Consider the following 27,547-nt stretch of genomic DNA (forward strand, 5'->3'; position numbering starts at 1 on the left):
GTGCAGCGACAACCTGAGAGGCGGAGTCCCACGGCCGTGGTGACTGGCGGAGCGGACAGCGGAGGAGGAACTATCCCGAGCCAACGGAGCGGAAAGTGACACTCTTGCCCTCCCCAGGCGCTGGTGGTGGCAATGGCGGGGAGAGGCCTAGCCTAGGCCCGAGCGGAACGGAGAGCAGAACCTTCACTTCCGGCGGCGGACGTCGTTCTGGAGGAAGAGGTTCCGGTTGGGGACTCAACGCAAGATGGCGGCGGCGACGAATCCCACGAGATCCAGGACATAACTTCCGGTGGGCACAGCGGAGCCGGATGGAAGATGGCGGCGTCCTCGCGACCGAGTAGCTGTACCAGATTGCCTGGATCTAAGAAAAACTGGCAGGCCCTGCGGAAGCCTGGGAGCAGCAAGGCGGGACAACCGGATGGCCAGTCCGATGGCACTGGGCCAGGTAGCGGAGAGATGCGGGTCGTAGCCCTGTGGATGCCTGCCCTATTCCCATACGCCAAACCCTCGGCCATAGTTAAAGCCCCGACCCCTAACACATTTTCCTATGGGTCACCATCGAGCCAAGGGTTGTCTGAGGAGTCCCGAGCAACCTCTGAAAGGACTGGGGAGAACTTGGACTCTGGGGAATGTTTCACGTCCGATGACGGGTCGGGAAGGGGAAGGTATACGCGACAGGTGTTTGTTTCGAGTGATTGTCCCAGCTCCATTAGCGTCAAGGTTACCAGTAGGCCCAAGAGGCTGGGATCTAACTCGAGATCAACGGGTACCTCAGGGATATCCTCCGGGGGAGAGTTAGAGGAAGGCGAGGGTCCCATAGCGGTACCAGAAGAGGTTAAGGAAACCAGGTGGTGGGCCCCCAAGTTTGAGGGATATGAGGTCTGGCTAGATCGTACCAGGTTTATCCTAAACCAAGATGGGATAGTGGATTACTGGTGGGCACCAGGGGAATTCACAGAGGAAGCTCGTCAGGAGGAACTGAGATTGAGGTGGTATGACATCAGTTCAGGGGTGGTGGATCCCAAGGGACCAGATAGGTTACGGGACCCTGTGAGCCCCGCAGAACCCTTATCATGAGTGCTGCCAGGTAATGCTGGCAATGCCAGGTTAATTAGGACGAGTCGGGCTGAAAGGGCCATAGTGACCCGGTATAAGAAATCCCACGGGTTGGAGTACACTTACGTTCCTGAACCTCTTATGCAGGAAATAGAGGACCAAAGGCATGGGTGGTTGAGAGAGACCATAGAGGAGTACCTCCGGTCCAAGGGTGGAGAATGCACTGCGCATAGAGCAGAAGAAAGAATTTCTCAGTTAATGAGGGTATGGAGCATTGGGCGCGATGTTCACATGCATATGGTGGAGTACCGCCCGGAGAATGGATTACCCCGGGAGTACAGTGTGACAGTTAAAGACAACGCTGGTCGGGAGTTAAAGAAGCCAGACCCTAGGCACTACTATTAGGTACAGAGGTAATGGGGTCCGGTTCAGGAACAGTGCCAACTGCTGGCTGGGAGGCATTGTGGTTGTAATTAATCATGAGAACTGTATGATGGGAATTTTACGATAATTATGTATTATGTTTTGCTGTGCTTCCTGGAAGGTCTACCAAATTTAGGTCCCAGACGGTGGTTGGGATTCACCAGGGGGAGAATGTAGCCATGTTGTAAAAATGGTATACAGTTCTCTCTCATGCTGGCAGTAAGCCTGGTAAGTATACAGGGTTGCCAGCATCAATCATGGAGGTTGCCCTCACACCCTGGTGAGGTGTCATATGTACATGAGGGGAGTGGTAACAGACCTTGTGTCCATTGTTAGTGACACAGGAGGTGGAGCCATTTTCTTGGTATATAAGGCACAGCACTGCCCAAAGTTAGTGGTTCAGCATGTATGCAAGTTTATGTTCAAGGTCAAGGGGATAATCTAATGTGATTCTGCAGCAAATAGCCTGATCTGCAGCCCTAAGGCTGGCAGGGCCTACACTGTGTCCAGGGACCTGGCACAGGTGGTGATCTCCCTGAAGGGACAGGTGATCCAACTCCATTGGAGGGCAGATAGACCTTCAGAAAGGAGAGCATAGAAGATGAGCGGCTGAGCTGTTGCTGCAAGGGGCAGTCTGCCCATACCATCATCAATAAAGATGCCGTTTCACGACAACCCCACTTTGTGAGTGTGAAGTTACTCCACAGCGGAAGGCACCACCAAGAAGGAGTTCCTCATCAGAACCATCTCCTTGCGGACGCAGAGATCCTGATGAGGTGGAGGCGCTGCACTCTATGTAGGTAGGACTCTAAGCACACTACCTCAGCTGCCTGTCTGGGTTGACATCCCCAAACAACATCATGCGGGAGACTCAGGAGCTCTATTGCCAACAGGTGCACCACTAGACACGACCATGTAATGGGGACTGGTTAGACCACAGGGGCCAATATGAGATTGGGTGGGTCAGTCAGGTCAGAAAATCCGTTACACAGGTTTAACATATTTTAGTCAAAAGATTTAACTAAATGACCCATACTTATGAGAAGAAAAAACATATACAAATGAATAAAATAATTTGTCATATTTAATGTGCATTTGGGCTTCTTTGTTTACTGGTGTAGGTTTAGTTAGTGAGACATTTTCATAATCCAATTGGTGAGTTAAAGATGGCTCTATAAACTCTTTTCCTGTAAAATTAAGGATATAGTAGCTACCCTTTTGGTGGAGTAAAACCTTGCTGTAGGTGAGCACTTATTGAATCAACTCACCAATACCTTGTAAGATATAAATATGTGATGGTTTAAGCTGGAGAGCAAAATATACCCATGTCGCCCCCCTCCTCAGAGAGTTCACTGCTACACGGTGTAGTGCATACCTGCTGGCTCACAGTAGATCTGAGCTTTCCACCTTGTTGTAGGGGAGAACAAAACAGGCTTCTGGGGTAGTAACTGATTCGTACTTACTGTGACAGTGCTTCCATCTCTTGCAGGCCCCAGGGATGTGGAGACAGGTCCCCACAGCAGTCCTTGCTCTTCCCTGACTCCCTATTAGAGTCAGAGGTCTGACTCCTAACTCCCCAAGGGGAGAAGGCAGTAAGTGCACAACCAATCCGCACTTCTGTGTGAGAAAATGTCTCTCTCTTAACCGTAGAGACAACTGAGTAAATTTAGCAATGCAGCCCCTTAAGTACAAGAAAATCTGGAAGCAGGTCTGAGTCCTTGATTGGACACACACAGGCCTAGTTGCATTGCCTCCCCTGTGACTCACTGAGGATTCTGTGAGTGGGGAAAACTTATGATTAATCCTGGCAGGCCTGCTCTTACCAGGGCTTACTGCCAGGAGAAGGGCCGACTAGTAACCAGAAACCAGCCCAGGTACTGTATATGGGGTGGTATGGCCACAAGGTGAATGAGGGATTAAGTATTCCGTCAGTCATTAAAACTTTTATCCTTAGGGCTCATTACTGTTTTATTGCTATGGCTGCACTGCGCTAGAAAAAAATTCCACAATCTATTTAACCATATCTTCTTTATATTACTTGAATATAATTAAAAACCTGCAAGTGCAATGTCATGCAATACAGGTAACAGCATGTAATAACTGACATTGAAATTCATAACTAGAAAAGCCTCTAGTGCAATACCATGCAGCATGTAATTGCATGTGAACATTCATATAGATACCATTTGTAAAATTGCCTGACAAACACAGAAAAATGGTGCTAGCTTCTTCCCAATAATCCCATTTAATAAAAAGTATTCATACTGTACTTATGAAAATATTACAATAACATTTTGGTCTACCTTTTGTGTGGCTTTTCTTTGATTATAAATGTTGTACTATACAGTAACATGCTTGGTTAAGCTATAACTTGTAAGGGTTGTTATATAGTGTGTGCGGCCGTGCGTGTGCGTGTGTGCCTGTGCGAAGGCGCGTGCACGTGCCGCACACATTTTGTGAGTATACTGTGTGCGCGACTGTATCTGTGTGTGTGTATATATGTGTGTGTTTTCAAATAAATAAATAAAACCTGTAATAATTTTTTTAATAACGTTGAACATACATACACACACACACATACATATACACACATATACACACACATACATACATGTACACTCATATACTTACATTTTCAGCGGCGGCAGCGGCGCTATTTCTTTCTTTTTTTCTTCTTTCCCCCTGTCGGCCGGTTCCACTCTCCTTGCCATGCACGCGCGCAGCTCCATTATAGGAAGGCTGACTAACGTCAGCCAACTATAAATGCCGTGCGCACATACGCGTAGCGCGCGCCCGCACTATAGAACGGGCCTAAGGAAGCACTTTTTTTTGCTAATGGTAGTAAGGGTTACCGCCCCAGTTGCTAACCATTGATTTTTCATTGCATCTTAGCTGTTGCATACATTATTATCAATCACTTACAGTATCTGATTTCTGAGTGAAGTAAAGGGCCTTAAGACTCACCTTGAGGTCACAACTTCTCTAGCCACAACATGCACTGACAATTAGTTCTTTACCGATCTATGTTGATTACTTGAGCCAAATAAAGATTTTAAGGGTCAGCATCTTTGGCATTATCTGTGATGGAAATCAGTTTCCACATCAAAGCTTTACATTCTTGACTGGCGTCCATGAAAAGAATAACAGTCAGCACATAAATGATTGAATTCAGACTTTTGGAAGCATTAAGAAAGCTTTTAAAACTAAAACGCATATGCATAACAAAACTCTTAGTACAGAAATCAATTCTTTAACCAGAAAAAACAAAACTGATTTCAAAAGAAGAATGTTAAGAAGAAATTAAAAGGGGAAATCCATCAAAACAATGGTTTGCCTCAAAAGATGAACAGAAGAAGTAGGGCTACATACAGCATAGCACACTAGAAAATAAAGACTGTACATTAATACTCTATGGGGCTTAATCTGTAAGGCGTGGTAAGTGCAGATAATGTGCTAACGCAGGAAAGCGCATAGCATGTTATAGCGCTTATCACACCTTACAGAAGAAGGGCCTATGTATTAATTTGTAAATGTAAAATGGCACGTAATTAGGTATTTAATTTCAGTTTCTAGTTTTATGGGAACTTTACTGCTAATAAACTGATGGGATGCTTCCGCAGTTATAGGAAAAACAGTTTTAATGTGTTTATTAAAACACCTGCAATTCATGCTGGTTTTAAACCACATTTGAAAAGTTATGGCACATCTTTGTATTTACTCAGTGAAACGGTGTACAAATAGCTAACCAATTAGTGTAAACAATTTATTATGTTTATTGTTATTGTTTATTGTTATTGTTTATCTATAATGGGCCAATGTTTTTTGCTGCACAGTGTGACTGGGGTAAAGATAATAACAAAGTACAAAATACTGTCTTATGGCTGTGGTAGTAGCAAATTCTCACACAGATTAGTAATTCATATTGTTAAAAAGTTAATAGTCAAACAAATATGTAGATAACATTTAATAATTATATGCTTTAAAATATAAAGAGTGCTTTCAAACACTGAAAAAACTGTAAAATAAATGGATATTGCCAATCTAAATACTGTATAAAGTACTTTGTTCAATGTTTTATAATAAAATTGGTGTTACAACTTTGTGCAACAATAATCCTCTCTCAAAATGCAAAGTAAAATCATGTTACTGTATGCACTCTAATAGTACTTCAATGTAATGTCATATTCATTAACCATTAACTTGGAAAGTGCAAGAAACACTTACATTTTGGGATTTCGATAACACTATACGATATCATATAAAAGTTATCTGAAGCTCACATTTCCACATATAAAAAAATACTTTGGGTACAGTATACAGTAATCACTTGATTCATTAATTGTTTGCTTCTTTTTACTCAAATTTGGGATTGCAATCACAGACAACATTCAAACAAACACTCAAGCAGCTCATCACTATGCAGATTTATCAGCTTTAAAGTAATAGCAGCTGGGTTGTGCTTTCATATTCATCCACCTGCCCTTAGTCAAAGCCACACCACAACTCCACCATGATGACATAAGAGCAGTGTGACTAGGTTTTTTCCCTTCTCTTTTTTCAGTTCTGTATTACAGTGGTTCTGGCAGGCAGTTCCCTCCTGACACTGTTTACAGCACATGATACTTGATTCAGTCTCTTTTTTTTAAATCTGCATAGGGAATTAAAGAAAGCAGCTTCAAAGCAAAAGGTAAGCATTGATACAGAACACATTTAACTATGTATTGTTATGGTAATGTCAATATGTTCAGATAAACTTTGCCAATTGTAAAATTAACTTGAAGCATCTGTAGCCCTTGTGCTTTTACTACTCTTGATGAATGCTCTTTTTTTTTTTACATTACTACCTCATGGAAATGAAAAAAACACAATATAGTTCACATTTTAATTTATTTTAACAATGAATGTTTGTATATACACATATGTGTATTTTTCCATAAAGAGTATGACTGTAATATTGAAGACATTAATTAAGAAAATGCAGTACTATCCAGATTTGATTAGAATTGTATTCTATCAGACTGAATCTTTATTTTCAGCTTAGCAAGTGTATCATTCTAATTGTTAGGATTTATTATAACTCATTATGTAAAATGTAATACTTTCCAAATATTATTTTTAAATTACATTTTGTATACATTGTCATTCTTCTTACAAACACAACAGTATCCTATAATAAAATCAGATTTGTATCAGTTCAGACTTACAGTATGTGGTATGGTTAATGTAAAATATGCATGAAGAGACTCGTTGCCTCTGGCTTTTGGAAAGCAGTTTAGCTATGCTGCATAACAATAGTATTATCTTGAGCTATTATTTAAAGTCGACTGAATGATTGAATGCTTTCTAGCTACAGCAAAAAGAAAATGTATTACTTGTTAATAAAATATTATTACAAAAATACACTTTCCAATTCTATTTTTTTTTAAAGCTGCATGCAAAACCTTGGCTGGGAAGCATGTAAGTGAATAAACTAGAATAATTATTCAGTGCACATTATTGTAAAATGATTACAAGGTTTCCTTGTTCCACTACAGCTTGTTCATTGTACAGTATGATCATGAATGCATACATGACATGTGAAAAAATTACATTTGATTCATTATGAGGATTTTTACGACAATATTCAGTAATTAATGACATTCAGATTGAAAGATTAATGGTGAAAGATAAGCCTTTAGGTGTTTTTGAGTGTGTTTTCAGATATATATTCTTCTGTTTGCTAAATGACTAGAAAACTGTAAGGATCTAAAACATCTGTGGTACTGTAAATGTTACAGTTCAAATACAGTTTCCTACTGGTATCTAGAATCAAATGTAAGATTTATCTCACTGTTTGATAAAACAGATTTACAATAGTATCAGAAATACTAGCAAATAGCTAATTTTAGAGTACATTCAATAGCCATAACTCTTGGAGTGAAAATGGACTCATATTCTTAAAGCAAATAAATTCTAAACTTGCTTTCATTTCTTGGCAAACTAGAAGGGAGTCTTATGGTTAATATCACCCAGCAGGCCAAAATCTTACAATGTATCTACAATTTTACAAACCATGAAGGTTAAAAACATTTATTTTATTTTATTACCATCTACTTAAAGCGGTTTATAACCATGCATGTGGCATGGATTTAACCATATGGATTTTGTATGTATAATACATATTCATAAGAGGAATTTATCCTCAATATCTAGTCTTATAATAAAGTTACATTTAAGATCTTCAGATTATAAAAGAATAGAAGCATATCAAAAGTATCAATGGGATATGCTAATATTAGTTAGAAAGTATTTCCATCATGCATTTTTTTTCACATTTAACATTCAGAAAGGTACAGTATGTCTTACTACACCAATACATACACTAATACAGAGTTATGTTTTATTGTACATGGTACTTATTTACACAAATGATTTTGGAACAACATCATACATACAAACTTCAGGCCAATTATTTTCCATTTTACTCATTAAACTCTTTTGTTTTAGCTTTCTGCAATATAATGGACATACTGTAAATACCATAGTCATGTGTTGAGCTCTTCTGCTGCAAATCGGCTGTGTTACCTGGAGAATGGTTATGTTTATTTGCAATAGATTAATGGAGCTAATCAGGAAAATAGTACTGATGATGCGCTAAAATAAGTGGAAAGTAGATCTACTATTAAGCTTTGATATCAGCCTCCCACCTGACTCAGCAATGTTGTAATTGTTTTAGAATATAAGATAATACACAATCATTTCCGAAATCGAAAGAAATTATCTATTGATCAAATACAGTTTTCCTATCATTTAAAATAATGTGCATGTACTGAATGATAAAGGGAATACCCTAAGGTCGTATACCCACAGTATGGATACGGATTATCTGCAAGTGCCTCTAAAAAGACTTGGTTGAAACCATTTTTTAAAAGATATTTATGAAAATATATATTTTACCATTGGCTATTATGTAAATGTGTTTACTTTTTAATTATTAGAATCCAGTCAACTACTCTATGTGCAGATGTTTCAATATCTATACTAAACACATGTTCAAATTGCACAACTACAGAGATGTCAACCCTTGAAGACCAAATAGTGAGATTATGGGGTTCTCGAAAAAAATTGTTCTTTACTGGAAAGTACTGATTTCTGTTAGTGAGACTCCATTGAGGTATATAAAATTGCTGAAGCTAAAAATGAGACCGACTCAAAATCTTTGAGATTTAAACAAAATCAGTGTGAGTAGACAGGTTTCCAACTACAACATCTAACACCCCAAGCAAAATGCTACACCATATTATAAGAATGGCTCTCGCTACACTCTTCTAGTCCCCAAAACCCATATCACTTAAAAACTCTCTCTGGTTTTATGTATTTCTTGTTATTATAGTAGGGGTGGGATGTGGTGGTCAGCAATTATTAATGGACTTCTATATTTTCCCAAACACAAGCTTCAGGCAGTTGGAAGTGTGTGGTCAGTGCCAGCATCTTTGTTATTGCAGTGCTGTATGTTAATTTTCAGGGTGGGGTAAGGACCAACCCACTTTTGAAATGGTACTTGGGGTACAGTAGGTGGCATGAAAACATTTAAATGATCTGAAGATTTGTGACACAAAATGAAATAAACAAGGGATACATTATCTAGTGCATTTAATTTAAATAATGTGCACATATACAATAACGTAGAATTTACAGTTTCACAAAAGAGTGATACACTTTGCTGTTTAATGAGTACAAGTAAATAATATTTCCCATTAACAACATTAACTTCTATGTTAAAAATACAATTTGGCATTCTATAAACATGTTTTACAATGTTGTATATCCAAATTCCTATATGATTGTACAGTAATAGTGAATGTGAATGTTTACAAATTAATGTACACTGGTCTGAATGTGTGCTTTAAAATGTACATCTGCAGGTTTAATATGTTTATGTTGTTGTTTTTACTATTATTCAGGGACGGTTTTCATTGCAGAGATGCATCTTCATTTCCTTCCCTTCTTTGTGTTGCTGATTGGTGGCATTTCAAGCTATGAAGACTATGATTATGGAGGACATCCTTCACCAGAAGGGGATTACTATTCACACTTAGCTTCTGGACCATCTTCGGCAAACTGTGCACCAGAGTGTAACTGTCCTGCAAACTATCCATCTGCAATGTATTGTGAAAACCTCAAATTAAAAAAAATTCCAAATATTCCTACTGGAATACAATATTTGTATCTGCAAAATAATATGATTGAGGGCATAGATAATGATGCATTTACCAACGTGACTGACTTGAAATGGCTTATTCTAGACCATAACCATTTGACCAGTGCTAACATTAAGAAAAATGCCTTTGCCAAACTAAAACAGTTAGAAAAATTGTATATCAATTTTAACAACCTCACTGAACTTGTTGGTCCACTTCCAAAAACAATGGATGACCTGCGTGCAACCAACAATAAAATCTCAAAGATTACACCTAACATTTTGGAAGGTCTGGAGAATCTAACTGTTGTACATCTACAACACAATGCAATAAAAGAAGGCGGTATTGCAGGTGCATTTAAAGGTCTAAAGTCACTTTTATACCTTGACTTAAGTTTTAATGAGATGACAAAGTTACCAACTGGACTTCCTTCAGGCATAAATATGCTGTATTTTGACAACAATAAAATCACCAATATTCCTGATGAGTACTTCCAAGGTTTTAAAAATCTGCAGTATCTTCGCCTGTCTAACAATCAGCTGACAGATGCTGGTGTACCTGGCAATGCTTTTAATGTCTCAACCCTCATTGAGCTGGATCTCTCATTTAATGCACTTGGCAGTATTCCAGCTGTCAATGAAGGCCTAGAAAACCTCTACTTGCAAGTCAACAAAATTCAAAGTGAGTTTATTTATTTTGTATTTTAAAAGTTCTTAGTTAAAGCTAAACCATTTAAACATTTCGTGAGGACAGTTTTTTCACAGAAGATAAAATAGCCAATCATAATTAAAATGTTGCAATGTTTAATAATCAATGCATTGAAGTGATAGATGCATCTGATTTCCACCGACCATTGAGTTTTAGAAGTTACTGTACTGCAGAAAAAAATGATAATTCTCCTTCCTAGTTTTGATATACATAAATTACCAAGTAAGCAGATTGTGGAATAGCTAAAGTAAAGCAGGGCATGGACAGCTAATATACCAAAGTGCTTATTTTGGCAAAAATGTAACACAGCAAGCTTGCCCACAATATACAAGTAATGTATATTAACACATAAAGATATTTGTACTTTTGTTGTGCTATTTTATGAGTTTGTTTTGTATAGTTTAGTCAACATGTCAGAAGAAACTATTGTACAATTCAGTTGTCCTCTTCTAATACCATCATTTATACACAAAATTCTTCTTTTATCCACGAAAATCAGGTTTTTCATAGCTGCTGACATACACAACCATTATGTGTCCCAATCACATTGCCATGGCGTCACATATGACTTCCCTCTCATAATTCTCTTTATAAGTAAAGAAAATCCATTTAGAATGTTACTTGCTACTCTACATGTAAATATATCTGTACTTTTTATTACTTTAGTACTACTGGAGTGCTCTTTAAACTGTGTATTATTTTCAATTTTGCTATTTCTTTCACTGGTCAGATTCTCTAAATGATGCTGTCTTTTCTTCTTTGAGAAAATTGGACTGATTAGCACTCCTGAAACACAATTAACTTGAATGAGACTTGAGTAATGAGATTGATCATCATTCACAGAATCTGTGTCAATTGGGTTTATTCAGTAAGCTATGATAGCTGTTATCTGGTATGATTGTATACGGAAAGCCTCATTGACGTCAATGGGGCTTTCTGTGCACTAGTGCCGGATCGGTGCTATTGCATCTTATTGAATAATCCCTGATATCTCTTATAAATTCACCTATCTCTCTGTGGCTCTTATCTGCTGAACTCAGTTAGATGTTGCTGCTTTTCATTATTTTTTGCTTTTACTACTATGATAGCAATACAATTTCAACTAATTCCCTTCCCCAGCCTAAACATTATTTCTGTAATTACACATCAGCATACTTCTTTACTCTTTTTAAATGTATTATTTAAGACCCCCTATGCAGGAAGGAGTTGATTTAAAGTGGAAGCTTACATAGTACAGTATCTTAAAAAACATAAAAAAAATAACTTACACTAATATAGTAAGTAGTGTACTGTAAAACACGATCGATGGAGGGGGGGAAAGAAACAGATAAACTAAATAGAATAGATGAGGGCGGGGAAATAGGAAGGGCTTATGGAGGTAGAAGGGGGACAAGTGCAAGTTCGACAAACAGCGAGACACCCATAGTAAATACAGATAATACTAGTAAATGTCTAAAGACTAAACCCAATTGGCGCAGAAAGGAAGGAGCAGATAAAATAATAGTACAGACTGAAAAAAACTTAACTGCATGCTTGCTAATGCAAGAAGCCCGACAGATAAAATGAGGAGCCTGAAATAATAACTGCAAGGGAGCAGTATGATATCATAGGCATTACTGAAACATGGTGGGATGAAACTCATGACTGGGCAGTTCATTTAGAGGATTATTCCCTTTTTCGGGAGGATTGAGCAAATAGAAGAGGAGGTGGAATATGCTTATATATTAAACTGGATCTATAACCTATTACAGTAGAGTCTCGGTTATCCAACCTAAACGGGACCAATACCGTATCGGATAACCGAAAATGAAGGAAAATACGGAAAGTAGTATCCAACATTTGCACCCCCCCTTCTCACTTACCAGGCTTATAGGCGGCAGTGAAAGAAAAGGAGGACTGAAGACCACGGGAGCGGAAGAGGAGGAAGACAGCTGGCGGTGGGAGAAAAGGACCATGTCAGTGGAGGGAAGAAGTTGAGACAGCGGGCGGCAGCAGGAAAAGACACGTAATCGGAGCAGAACAGCACAGGAGAATGGCGGGGGAGAAATGTGCTGTAACACCGACAGACACCGGAAGTCAGACGCCAGTCAACTTCCGGTGTTAGACCACGTTCCACCCCTGTCGTTCTCCTGTGCTGCTCCGCTCCTGCTCTGATTACATGTCTTCTCCTGCCACCGCCCACTGTCTCAACTTCTTCCCTCTGTTAACATGGTCCTCTTCTCCTGCCATCAGCTGTCTTCCTCCTGTTCCGCTCTTGTGGTCTTCAGTCCTCCTCTTCGTCCGCCACCGGTAAGCCTGGTATGTGAGAAGGGGGGCGGGGGTTTGGGGTGTCAGATAAAATGGAGTGTCGGATTAACACAGAAAGTCAGATAACCGAGACTCTATTTCATGAGGGAAGATGTTTATGAAGGTAATGATGAAAATGTAGAGACCTTGTTGATAGAAATTAGCAGTGGAGGTAAAAGTATAGAGAAAATGCTTGTAGGAATATTCTATAAACCACCAAATATCTGTGAGATTGAGGAATCTAAAATACTTTTGCAAATGGAGAAGGCATCAAAACTAGGTCATGTTTGCATAATGGGGGATTTTAATTATCCAGACTGTAAGAGATGTGTGTAGAGGTTCATATAATGGAGACCGATTAATACAGTATCTCGGCTTTATTGAGCCTGTTCCTTTATCCAGGCAAAACATATAAAAACAACAAAATAACAAACCCCTATCCCTTTGTAAGGGCTAACTTACTTTCCCAGATCCTATCTGCAGGACTGGAGGGATATTCCCTTTAACAGCCTATCACCCCAAAGTTTCAGGAAGTACCTTAAGCAGGTGGCCCTCCATGGCAGTCTCAGGCAGGTCCCTGGGTCCCCTGTGTCCAGGAAATATAGGTCTCTGGGTATCTGTGTGTCTTGATCTCAGCACAGCCTTTGTGCTCAAGACAGTGTCTGTGTGCAGACTTCTCTGCTCTCCTTCTGTGAGCCCAAATGTGAGCTAAGGAATCTCTCTCCTGTTTGCAACAGGAAGTGTTTCTTACTGACTTAATTGGCCAGGGGGAGTCTGGTTAATTGCCTGCTGCATGTAACTAGATCCCTGCTGGATTTTAGAGATAGCTTCTTCAACAGGGATAAGTCCTTGTTACAGACAGATACTGGGGCAATGAGATTAGCATTACAACAAAAGGAAACAGTTTTTTTGGAGGTGCTTAAAGACAATGACATGACCCAAATTATTGAGGAACCAATCAGGAGAGGGGCAATAATGGATTTGGTACTATCAAACAATGTAGAAGTAATAACAAATATTCAAGTCAGGGAACATTTGGGTAACAGTGATCATAACATGGTCTCATTTGAAATAAATGACCTAAAAACAGATTACTTGGGTTCAACAAAGACCTTAAACTTTAGAAAGTATGATTTTAATAAACTGAGGACTAATCTACAAGTAATACATTGGGATGATGTTTTTGCAGGGAAAAATGTAGTAGATAAATGGGCAGTCTTTAAAACATTGTTAGAAAACTTATCAGTGTATACCCTTGTGTAATAAGTTTAAAAGAAATAAGTGAAAACCAATGTGGCTAAATAGAAAGGTAGGGGAGGAAAGGGAAAAGAAGAGGCAGGTGTTTAGATTCTTGAAGTCAGAAGGGTCGGAGGCATCATATCAGAATTATAAGGACTGTAACAAAAATTACAAAAAGGCAATCAAATAAGCAAAAATGGATAATGAAAAAAGGACTGCAATAGAAAGTAAGATCAACCCTAAAAAGTTCTTTAAGTAACTTAATAAACAAAAAAATCAGAAAAGAAAACATAGGACCCTTTCAATGTGAGATGTGCAGGCAGATTATTGGAGATAAAGAAAAAGCAGAGGAATTAAACAAATTGTTTGCCTCTGTGTTCACCAGGGAAGAATCAATTTCAATAGTAGTGCCGCCGGAGGAAGCCACAAACTCTGTATTAACGAATAATTGGTTAACTGAGGAAGAAGTTCATAGATGACTTGATAAAATTCAAGTAAATAAGGCACCTGGCCCTGATGGCATTTATCCAAGAGTTCTTAAGGAGTTAAGTTCAGTAATAGCCAAACCATTACATTTAATATTCAAGGACTCCATTTCCACAGGCTCGGTACCACAAGATTGGCGTAAAGCAGATGTGGTGCCTATATTTAAAAGAGAGCTAGATCACAACTGGGGAATTACAGACCTGTAAGCCTGACATCAATAGTGGGGAAGCTACTTCAAGGTTTAATACGGGATAATATTTAGGAAAACATAATGGAAAACAAAATTATTAGTAATAGTCAACATGGATCTATGAAGGATAGATGGTGCCAAACTAACCGTATTTGTTTCTTTGAGGAGGTAAGTTGGAATTTAGACAAGAGTAATGCAGTTGATGTGGTCTACTTAGATTTTGCAATGGCTTTTGATACAGTTCCACACAAGAGGTTAGTGTACAAAATAAAGCAAATTGAACTCAGTAAAAATATTTGCACCTGGATTGAAAACTGGATGAACGATAGACAACAGAGCGTTGTCATAAATGGAACTTTTTCAGGTTGGGCTAAAGTTGTGAGTGGAGTTCCTCAGGAATCGGTATTGGGACCTCTGCTTTTTAATTTGTTTATTAATGACCTTGAAGTTGGAATACAGAGCAAAATCTCTATCTTTGCTGATGACCCTAAATTGTGTAAGGTAGTAGAATCAGAGCAGGATGTAATTTCTCTCCAGAAGGACTTGAAAAGATTGGAAACTTGGGCAGGTAAATGGCAAATGAGGTTTAATACAGATAAATGTAAGGTTATGCATTTGGGAAGCAGGAATAAATAGGCGATTTACAAATTAAATGGGGATAAATTAAGGGAATACTTGATGGAGAAGGATTTAGGAGTGCTTGTAGACAGCAGGCTTAGCAATAGTGCCAAAAGTCACGCAGTAGCTACAAAGGCAAACAAGATCTTATCTTGCATTAAACGGGCAATGGATGGAAGGGAAGTAAACATAATTATGCCCCTTTATAAAGCATTAGTGAGACTACAACTTGAATATGGAGTACAATTTTGGGCACCACTCCTTAGAAAAGACATTATGGAACTAGAGAGAGTGCAGAGAAGAGCCACCAAATTCATAAAGGGGATGGGCCATCTAATTTATGAGAAAAGGCTAGTTAAATTAGATTTAATTACATTAGGAAAGAGGCTTCTAAAAAGGGATTTGATAACTACAGTAGCGACATCTTTAATTCGAGTGAATGCCGGCGGCATGCCGGGATCTACCCCAGCTGCCGCCAGTCAAAAACGCGCGCCGCCGCGTTTCCCCCACGCACCCCCCCTCCACATCGCGCGCAATTACCCCCCCAAAGACACCCCGAACCCGGCTTCTACTTTGCCCCTCTGCTTCCCCGCACCCCCGCTTACCTAGATTTGAACTCCAGGGGTGTCGGGGAAGCCTGGGGAAGCCGGGGAAGACGGGGAAGCCGGGCGCGCTTGTGACTGTGACGTCACAGTGCGCCGCCACGCGCCGCGGCTACCCGCTTCCCAGCCTCATACAGCCAGCGGCATTTGCTCGAATAAGAGCTGCCGCTGCTGTATAGACAAATATACAAGAAGCTTTCAAAAGAACTATTCATGCCAAGGGCAGTACAAAGGACTCAGGGTCATCTCTTAAGGTTGGAGGAAAGGCGATTTTACCAGCAACAAAGGAAAGGGTTCTCTACACTAAGGGCAGATAAAATGTGGAATTAATTACCCATGGAGACTGTGATGGCAGATACAATAGATTTGTTCAAAAAAAGGTTGGACATCTTTTTAGAAAGGAAAGGTATACAGGGATATATCAAATAAGTAAACATGGGATGGATGTTGATCCAGGGAGAAATATTATTGCCAATTATTGGAGTCAGGAATGAATTTATTTTTCCCCATTGAGATATTATTAGATTCCACTGGGGTTCTTTGTTTGCCTTCTTCTGGATCAATATACGGTAAGAACAAATATAAGATAAAGTATTTGTCGTCTAAATTTAGCATAGGTTGAACTTGATGGACGTAAGTCTTTTTTCAACCTCATCTACTATGTAACTATGTAACTGTAAATCTGGTTTTGCCCATTCAAAGTCATAAATAAAATTCACATTATAATAAAATAAGAAAATAAGACCAGCTACTTCTCATGTTCTCTGTTTAACTAATGGTTTCATAATTACTAAATAAACAATGGAAAAAACAAAAACAATATTGAAAAAAATGTTCAATTTTTCAATGTATCAAATTTAACAAACTTGTTTCTTAAACTTGACATTAAATGTAAGTTGTCACTCATACCCTGCATGCCACACAAAAAAATTAAATGTGTTGATGATCGAGTGCAAATTACCATTCATGTGAATAGCTTTTTTGCCCAATCATGAATATTACATAGTTACATAGTAGATGAGGTTGAAAAAAGACGTAGGTCCATCAGGTTCAACCTATGCTAAATTTAGACAACAGATACTTTATCCTATATCTATACTTACTTATTGATCCAGAGGAAGGCAAACAAAAAACCCCATTAAGGGGAAAAATTAATTCCTTCCTGACTCCAAGAATTGGCAATCGGATTAATCCCTGGATAACATCCTTCCCATGTATACTTATTTGGTATATCCCTGTATACCTTTCCCATCTAAAAAGATGCCCAACCTTTTTTTGAACAAATCTATTGTATCTGCCATCACAGTCTCCATGGGTAATGAATTCCACATTTTAACTGCCCTTACTATAAAGAACCCTTTCCTTTGTTGCTGGTGAAATTTCCTTTCCTCCAACCTTAAGGGATGGCCCGAGTCCTTTGTACTGCCCGTGGGATGAATAGTTCTTTTGAAAGCTCTTTGTATTGTCCCCGAATATATCTGTATATAGTTATCATATCCCCTCTTAGACGCCTCTTTTCTAATGTAAATAAATCTAATTTAGCAATCCTCTCCTCATAAGATAGATTGTTATCCCCTTTATTCATTTGGTCTTTTCTTAGCATTGGTGCCCAAAATTGTACTCCATATTCACGGTATGGTCTTACTAATGCTTTGTAAAGGGGCATAATTATGTTTACTTCCCTTGCATCCATTGCCCGTTTGATGCAAGATACGATCTTGTTTGCCTTTGCAGCTACTGCATGACATTGGGCACTATTGCTAAGCCTGCTGTCTACAAGCACTCCTAAATCCTTCTCCATCAAGGATTCCCCCAATATATCTTCATTTGTAAGTCGCCTTTTTATTCTTGCATCCCAAATGCATAACCTTACATTTATCTGTATTAAACCTCATCTGCCATTTACCTGCCCACGTTTCCAGTCTCTCCAAGTCCTTCTGAAGAGAAATTACATCCTGCTCTGATTCTATTACCTTACACAATTTAGTATCATCAGCAAAGATGGAGACTTTGCTCTCGATCCCAACCTCAAGGTCATAAATAAACAAGTTAAAAAGCAGGGGTCCCAGTACCGATCCCTGAGGTACTCCACTCACGACTTTAGCCCAACCTGAAAAAGTTCCATTTATGACAACCCTCTGTTGTCTGTCCTTTAACCAGTTTTCAATCCAGGTGCATATATTATTACCAAGTCCAATTTTCTATATTTTGTACACCAACCTCTTGTGTGAAACCGTATCAAAAGCCTTTGCAAAATCTAAGTAGACCACATCAACTGCATTACCTTGGTCTAAATTCCTACTTACCTCCTCAAAGAAACAAATAAGGTTAGTTTGGCAAGATCTATCCTTCATAAATCCATGCTGACTATTACTAATAATTTTGTTTTCCATTAGGTATTCCTGAATATTATCCCGTATTAAACCTTCAAGTAGTTTCCCTACTATTTAAGTCAGGATTACAGGTCTGTAATTTCCCGGTTGTGATCTAGCTCCCTTTTTAAATATAGGCACCACATCTGCTTTACGCCAATCTTGTGGTACTGAGCCTGTGGAAATGGAGTCCTTGAATATTAAATATAATATGAATTAATTAATATAATATATTGAACTTTAATGACTCCACCCCATAGTCAATTACATCGCCCCCCCCCCCATCCCCACCTTCTTTAATCTTCCCAATGACTCATGCCAGCAACTCTAACAATGTATTGATCAGTCAGTCGCCAGAGAAGGAGCTGTGCAAGATGTTTTCTGAGAGGACAGCTACTAAAGATGGGCAACTCTACAGGACATTTTGCAGTTGTAAATGGAGTGGTTAAGTAGTGATAAGAGCATATATTGGAAGACCACCACAGTGGATGGAGTGGAATTGTGATACTTTGTGCAACTTACCACTGGAGTTCAAAAGTATTACATGCACAGTACCTTTAAGATAAATCAATTATTGGAATTACTCCACTATTTAATGCCTGGATCAATTTACTGTTAGACTCAAATAATTAGAAGATTAATTATGGGGGAATCTCTATCTGTGGTCTATAATTATACATTAGATCAGGACTGCCACTAATATATATATATATATATATATATATATATATATATATATATATATATACATACATACATACATACATACATACATACATACATACATACATACATACATATATATATACATACACACACACACATATATATATATATATATATATATATATATATATATATCACAACAAAAAAGTATCCTTATAATGAAGCACACAGGCATACCAGAAATATAGTTATTGTTACAAATTTATTAGTATAAGGATAAAAAAAGAGGGAGAAATATAAAAGAGGAGGGGGAGTCACAGCTGACAATACAAATATACCATGAGGACAAAGGCACATTGATTGGTCAAAAATATCACCAGTGGCTGTTGTGATAGACAGCCAAATACATTCAATCCAAAGAATTGGTAGCTCAATGAAAAGCACTGTTCTGTAGAGTAACACATTACTGCAGAACTGTGTACTATAAATAGGAGTATGCCCGTAATATAACCCTAGATTCACATAGGAACAATATTGCCTAGGGTAATGTCAAGGAATCCAGTACAAAAGCATGTATCACAATGTTGTTGAATTATGATACAACACCAAAATCTGTGTAGTTGGTATGACCAAAAAACGGATTGCCGAAGACGACCGTTTGTCGAAACGCGTTGGAGTGGGAGTCTGTGGAGGGGGACCCCAGACTTTTTCCATTATAAGAGGCTTCTACACTCCCTGAAGAAGGTCCTTAGTGGACCGAAACGTTGGTTTACACATGTGCTGTCATGTTGTTTGAATACAATCTTTTTGCTACATACTACTGAGTGCTGTTTCTTTGCTTTCCCTGCTGGGAAGGCAATCTGTTGCATATACTTGTCTTATGGAACATGCACCTGATGATTTGACTCTTTTGCTTGGAGTGCCAGATTTGCTCTCTCTCTCTCTCTCTCTCTCTCTCTCTCTCTCTCTCTCTCTCTCTCTCTCTCTCTCTCTCTCTCTCTCTCTCTCTCTCTCTCTCTCTCTCTCTCTCTCTCTCTCTCTCTCTCTCTATATATATATATATATATTTTTTTTTTTTCTCATCCTGCTTGGCTTTCATAAAAATCCTTAAAAACCCAGTAAAACACACGAAAGTCAAAGTTAAAAGTCACTGGTTACCCCCCTCATTCCCACACCACTCCCCTTTATACCCACAAAGAACCATCCCCCACCTCCAAATAATTTATCTTAACTCATTTGTGAGGTAGCTAGGGTTACATTTTCCTAAAGCCGAGAAGTGTGAAGGCAGTGCCTGTCAGTCATCGCCAGGGCCTCAATTATTCAGCCCCCACACTGCAATGCACCGTCTTAAAGAAGACACACTGTGTCTGTGACAGGTACACTGTCTTCCCACTGCCTGCAGTTCTGCACCCTAAGATGTGGTAGCAAGGAAGAAGATATCTGTAAAATTAAAAAAACACTTTGTGGTCTGTTTTGCCAAAATCAGTATAAACAGCAGCCCTAAAGTAGATCATTTATGAAGGAAAATATCTAAACATCATCAAATGTCATTCTTTATACAGAATCTCTGCTGAAAGATGACATGGCTATGATGCCATGATACTTGATAATACCTTTTACTAAAATGGGTAAAAGATTGAAATGAGAACCTACCAAAAACCTTACATTCCAAAACCAAAAACAAAACTCTTAACATTTTTCAAACCAAAACCCAAAAATGATTTATAACCAAAACCAGAACACTAACCCAAGTGCCCGTCTCTAGGTGTTGAGACTTTTTATATATACTTATTTTATGCATTTTTCATGCTTTTGATACACTAGTTTAACATTGGTCCTGTTTCTTTTGAGGGTTTTTTTCCCCGTAATTTGGTAAAAATCCAAAACCACACTAATCAAAATTTGTGAAAATCCCAACCAAAACACAAGTGTGATTTTTTTTCTTCAGAATAATCACGTACAAAACCAAAACTTATTTAGAACCAAAATACAAGTGAAAGTGCCTAGCATTCAATTTTTCCTGAAAATTAGTTAATCAGTCAAATCTGTACGATACATTATAAGATTTTAGAATATATTTATACTGTTTGGGTTTTTGGAATTCAAATACATTAACCACAGGTTATCAGGTTAAGTGAAAACAATGTGTTTTTTTTCCCTTTATATCTTTCGCAGGAACTTCCAAATTTTGAAAAAAAAAAGCTATATGTATGGTATAAAATGTTAACCAATGATTTGTTTTAGTACAGAGGGATTCTTTAAGTTCCAATAAGGTCTAACAGAGCTCGATTCAATGTTAACACGAGATCAAGCTCTAATACTTCTTATCACAGCATAGAGAATCCTGGTGTATGAGTGTTTTTTTTCTTATTCTTGAAAACCCTTTGCTATCCAATACATTAAAGGAAAAAGTTAACTGAAATGCTTGATCAATAAATGCATTAATTACACTGAAAATAATACCTCTACTTAAATTACATATTTTAAATAAAATTATTTTCAAAACAAAAATCTAAATGAATGATAAAAATGCTACACGTGTATATTTTTAACATATTTTAACAACTCCAATTTTTATGTTGCAGAATTCACCGTGAGCAGCTTTTGTAAGGTTGTGGGACCACTGGAATATTCTAGGCTAAAACACCTGCGTCTGGATGGAAACAATATTACCAGATCGGAACTGCCCCAGGAGATGTACAACTGCCTCCGTGTAGCTTCGGAAATAGAAGTGGAATAGACCTTTAGATTGTTTAAACAGTGGTTCCCAAGCTGTTGGCTCAGACTTTCTTTCAGGTCATAGAATACATGGAAGTATACAAAACAAATGCCACACATTTAAATTACACTTGACACTGTCAATCTATGTGTCTGCTCATTTAAAATTAAAGTTAAGAATTAACTATAGAATACCAAAATATCATTAATAAAATAGGAAGTTATTAAACTCTATAGTGCCCTTATGGTATCTAATGAACATCACAAGGGCTGGCATTGCACTTTTGCTAGTATTCTAGGGAAGGTTGCGTTCTGAGTGCAACTTGAACAGATGAGAACCCTCCTCTTCTGTTTGCTTCATTGATCTGACATCTTTACAGTGTGATCGCCATCCAAGTGATCACATAATCGAATCTTGCCGGGCCAGGGAGGCTAGAATATTGTGATGTATAGTAATATGCTTGCCAGTATTACCATTGAGTTCTTTGGAAAGTCTAAGATATCCTACAGTATGTCAGGGCTACCCAAGTTTAGTCTTTAAAAGTAACAACAAACGTAGGTTTTCAAGGTAAAATCTAGCAAAGCAAGTTGTCTTTGTGATAGAGATACTTTAAGTTAATTGGCTTTTGACGTGTCAGTTAGATACATCTTGAAAACCTGGCTTATTGGTCCCAGGGCCTGAGCTTTGGAGCAAAGTGCTACAGTATATCATACTACAATATATTGTGTTTTTATTGAGGCCATTGCTGGTCACATACTGTATACACAGCTGCACAGAATTACATGTCAGAAAGCAATCTGGAAAATGTTTAGCTTTGTGATAATATAAGGTTTTTAATAATACAAAATTCCCAGTGTGCAGTGTTTATTAAAATATTGTGTTTCACAACATGGGGTAACTGGAGCAAAATAAATCTTGGTCACTTGCTGTATAAAGACTTGAACAATGGGTTAAGCAATAAAACATTTTTGCTTATTAAAGTTATTATTCAAATTCAGAAAATGAGAAGGAATTCATCCATTTTGTTTAGCAATTCCCAATGGAATAATGTTGTTTTACTTTTTGTGATGTTATTATGCTAAAATAACATAAATACAAATAAAATAACATTAAAAAGTCCTGAAAGAAAACAGTCTGGGCACCACTGACTTAAGAAAGCCAAACTTTACGATTTATACAATTATATCTCCTTATTAGGAACATGGGTGTGCATACTAACCATTCTTTTTACTAACACATACAGTAGCATGATTTTGGTGACCACAAGAAACACATTTGTTCAAACAGCGTAGTTCTACAAATATATTTTATGGGTTTTTGTTATTAATGGGAAATCAAGATTGAGGACATATACTGTATATTGAGCTAGAGAACGTCCATATTTTGAATTTCACAAGTGTTAATACTATTTTGTAGTTTAGCAGTTTTAGAAGTAATATAATGATGTATTTTATTAGAATACAAATTTGACACTTAACTTGTCTACATGAAAAAAAGTAAAAATTTGTTTTAGTGCAATATTAATCAATGAGAAACCCTCTCAGCATTTTCCTTTCTACATACAATTTATGTAACCTTTACACTTAAATATACGCTCTTAATACCTCTGCATAGCGATAAACACAATTAAGAAACTGAACAATGTCTGATTTCTAGCCATTTTGCAGCACCAGTCAATTGAATATGGACTTTAATATTACTTTGCTGATGGTATTAGACAATGAACAAATATATTATATCCCCATTCCAATATTACATAATTCTTTAAACAATATTACATTTGAGTTTTCATGTGTTCTGTAATAACCCCTCTATTTGAATAAAAGTGTTGTAACACAGAAAAAGTGTACAAAGTGCATCAATATTAAACATATATCTGCTTATCTGTCTGTCACCACTGAAAGTTAAAGGGTTACTGTATGTCTGTCTGGCACACAGTGGGGCCTTTCTAAGTTTAGTTATTGTAACAAAAAGTGATGTATTCAGCTATTTCTCTTTGAATACTTGCATGCAATAATAAGTTAAAAAATAAAACATGAGTTATAATTGTGTGTTCCTGTCATTAGAAAATACAGTAATTCAGTTCTCTACAAACTTAAAATTGGGTTCTGAAAAAATTGTTTTCACTAATTTGTTCAGTACACTCAGCAAATATTAAAGCAACTAAGTGATTCTATTCCATAACACACCAGCAGACAACTTACAGGTATTGCAATTCAAGTTGAATAGCATGCTTTGTAAATATGTCCTCAAATGTTTTTTGAACATACAGCGGTATTATTCCATGAGACACTTTATGAAGCCAGACACCTTACAGTCAATTCACAATAAGGTTTATTTCGCTACCGGAAGGTGTATTATGGCAAAGTACTGTGTAACAAATATTGCCCAGTGTCTTTTAAAATTGTGATCCTTTATGTAAACATGTAATGTTATGCATGTTAAAGAAAAAGTGAAAAGAATGAGCCTGAAATTAAGTGCCAAAAAGAATGCATATTATTTACACTTAAAAAGCTTTACATTAATAAATAGGATACCTTTTTAATCCGGTGGGAGAATGTATCCATTGTGGTTGGCAGAAAGTACTCTTAGTACTGTACATTTATGCTGTATAACTCTCACCTAGTCCAAAATTCAATTTAATCAACAGTCACAACTAACAGCCTAAATCAATCATGTAAAATAAGTATTTGATATGAAAATAATTATGTGACATTTTCTAGTGTGAATAAACAAATAGTGTATATTTAATCTAAAATAACACATTTAGTAGCAGTGTGTAAAATGATTTCCATAATGTTAAACAGAACATCAAGTCATCTGAGCAGCTTTATTCTGGTAAAGCCCACAAAACTTATTTTTATGCCATACATCTATTATTTACATTATATTATAATTTATTATTACAATGGTCATGGGGCAGCTGACACATTTATTTCCCAAACTGTGGGAAGCTCATCATATTTGACTCACTAATCATACTATTCAGAGACTTGGCACCTGAGCTGAGAGTCCAAGTTTTATCTACAGTATGTTTAATACATTAGTTGAAAACTGGATAGATGGCTGTTACAGAAAAAAAAATATTGAGTCAAATTTGGATCTTACTCATTCTTCAAAAGAATAAAAAAACAGCTGCATGGATTTTCATAAATTCCAAAGTTATAACTGATTTCCCTATGTAGTGCCTCTTTGAAAACGGTACATTTATAACTTTTGCTGTTGTAGCCCCCTTTCCCTATGCCTAAGGGAAACTATGCGGGCGACTACGCATGCTGCCGTACCTGGCTCACAGGAGGCCTAAGCCTCCGCCACTGGGAGCCTGGGGTGAGCTCATTCTACTTTGGTGCAGTGCCTCCACCCATGAGGGATCCCAGCGTTGGCGGGATAACCCCTCACAGGAACTAACACAGTATTGAGTAATACACACACAGGTATATAACAACTCTTTACAGACACATATCATCAACAATAAGATAGGATATAATAAAATGACACTCCCAACCAAGAGTGAGTCCCCCAAGATACTGAGGGTTTGGTGGCACCAATAACCCTGGTGTCCTTCCCAATGTGAGTCCCACCCAAGTGTTAGGTAGTGCTACCCCTGTGGATGTTGGTTCACTTAATACCTCCCTGGGCACTCCTGTACCCAGGTATCGCTGTTGAGTAAGGGATCAGTCTGCTCCCACGACGTGGGGCCTCCAATAATTCCCTCTCTCCTTACGGTCCTGATCCACCTCCTGGGGGTAGTTCCAGCAAGAGTGTCTCCCGTAAAGTCTATAGGGCCCTGGGCCTGGTCCTAGGCCGCAGAGCACCACATAGCCGTCCGGTCACCGTTGAATCAAAACAAGCACTACAACAGTACTAAGGGGAATGTCCCAATACTGTGCTGAGGGGACTTAGGGCCAAGCTGGGGCATAAGGGGCCAATCAAGGCCTAGTCCAGGGAAGCACTGCTCTCTGGACACTACATGTACCTTTTCTTCCCTCCGTCCGACTGGCTCGCTGGCCCCGTTCGCGCCAAAAATGTATCCTGCTCTGCTTCTCTGCTTTAGCCCTATTGGCTAGGATGCCCTACATGGGTTTCCCTACCCTAAAGGCTCCTAGGACTTGTAGTCCCGCTGTACTATCTTGCGGAGTCTTTCCAAGACGGCCACGCTACTATGAGACTGCGCATGCGCCGCTAGCATCCTGCACATGTGCAGCACGCAAGATGGCTGCCTCCACCCCCCGGCACGGCGCGGCGTTCCGGCGGCAACCCGACAGCTCCATCCCCAGCACTGAAGGTAAGAGGGGCTTGGCTACACTGTTTTTTTTGAGATATGATTCAAGAGTGAGTATTTCACGTAGTTTACAAGCTTGATTTGGATTGACGCCTCTCTGTGTCCACTCCCTGGGCTCAGTGGGGCCCACTGCTTGGCCTGGGTTCATCTCTTCTATACGGTCTCGTTCACTCTGTCTCCAGTCTCTATATATACTTATACTGTACATATACACACACACAGACTACTAACTGACTACTACTACTAGTGACCTGACCTCCATCACTGCTTACTAGCTCTAATAGACCATAGACCCAACATAGTACTGATTTAGAACTTGATTCAGAAACTATCTTCTGCACGGACACAAGTACATCAGAACAACCGACACAAAACAATATTAAACCATTTTTTCAAAATCTTGATAAACTGTACAAACAACAGTTCCATCTATGTGGGAGGTATGTAGCCTACAAAAATATTAGAAATCAACATTGATACCAAGAGGCTTAAGGGTTAATTTGTCACCTTCATAACATATTTAATATCTTTAAGATCTTTAATATCGCTAGTTAGAGCAAGGTCTATCTTTCTTTATAATAGTGCTTCGAGATGTACCCCTATTTTTGACAACCCTGACTTTGGTCCGGGTTGGTCCACGGGTACTTTTTATTTATGGAAGGTTAAAAATGTTAGAGATGTGGGGGATATACTTCTGAATGGTAAATTATTACATTTTAGCGATTTTTTACAGAGATACTCTTTTACGGGTGCAAAGGTGTTCAGATTTTTGCAAGTTTATCATTATCTTAGGCAGCTGTCCCTGGGTGGGTCTTTCACAGAGTGTTCTGTATTCGAAGAACTATGCAGAAAAATAAATTATTAGTGAGGTCTTATCTCAACTTTGTACCAAGTTCTTATTTCTTGGGTCTTCGGGACAGAACGTTGGCCCCAATATTCTTGGGCCCCAGTTTATACTTCAGGGTGAAGTTGTAATTGGACAAGGCAGCCAATCACCTGTGACAAGTGGCAGCCAATTTAGTGGATATCAAAATGTACATCATGGGGTTATTGTCAGTCCTAACTTCGAAGGGTACCCCCATAAAGGTAATCATGCAGCTTATCCACAATGGCCCACTTCAACGCCAGAAATTCTAACTTGTGAACCGGATAGTTCTTTTCACTCAGGGTCAAGCTGCGGCTCACATAGATGACAGGCCGCAGCATAGTAGGATATTTCTGATGAAGCACCGCTCCAAGTCCATCATAGCTGGCATCCACATGCAGCACATACGCTGGTCTTGGTCGTCATAGGACAGCAGCTTCAGTGAGTTTCATGAAAGCCTCTTCACAGGCCGAGGTCCAATTAGCACCGAAAGGACCTTGGAATTTATGGCTTTCTGGTGAGGGTCTTCGGGACAGGTCTCCAACAAATTGTTCAAAGCTTTGGAGATGCAAGCGTACCCGTCGATGAACCTCCTGTAATAGCCACAAAATCCTAGAAAGGAGCGGAGTTCTACCGCGTTTTCAGGGAGAGGCCAGATTACTACTGCTTCCACCTTGGTAGGGTCAGTTACCACCCTTTCAGCGGATACGACATGGCCCACATAAGTGACCGATGATCGTCAGAACTTGCATTTATCAAGGGACAGCTTCAGGTCTTCTCGCTTCAATCAGTCTAGGACTTTTAAGAGGTGATATTCGTATTCTTCCATGGTCCGTCCAAAGACTATGATGTCGT

The 27,547-nt window shown here is 38.6% G+C and overlaps 1 protein-coding gene across 1 annotated transcript; it reads left to right on the forward strand.

Annotated features, from left to right (window-relative positions):
• Nucleotides 1–5,951: 5,951 nt before the first annotated feature.
• LUM (lumican) lies at nucleotides 5,952–23,591 on the forward strand. Its single transcript, XM_075600443.1, has 3 exons — nucleotides 5,952–6,166; nucleotides 9,423–10,340; nucleotides 21,412–23,591. Exons 2-3 carry the CDS (start codon nucleotides 9,443–9,445, stop codon nucleotides 21,564–21,566), a joined length of 1,053 nt encoding a protein of 350 aa, XP_075456558.1. The 5' UTR covers nucleotides 5,952–6,166; nucleotides 9,423–9,442; the 3' UTR covers nucleotides 21,567–23,591.
• Nucleotides 23,592–27,547: the final 3,956 nt, after the last annotated feature.

Source organism: Ascaphus truei, chromosome 5 (genome assembly GCF_040206685.1).
Source record: "Ascaphus truei isolate aAscTru1 chromosome 5, aAscTru1.hap1, whole genome shotgun sequence".
In the NCBI taxonomy this organism is placed as follows: domain Eukaryota; kingdom Metazoa; phylum Chordata; class Amphibia; order Anura; family Ascaphidae; genus Ascaphus; species Ascaphus truei.

Bases quoted from the DNA above. Each gene is read 5' to 3' on its own strand.
- LUM (XM_075600443.1), top strand. From the start codon at position 9,443: ATGCATCTTCATTTCCTTCCCTTCTTTGTGTTGCTGATTGGTGGCATT. The intron at 10,341-21,411 runs GTGAGTTTATTT...TTTATGTTGCAG, and splicing joins GCAAGTCAACAAAATTCAAA to AATTCACCGTGAGCAGCTTT.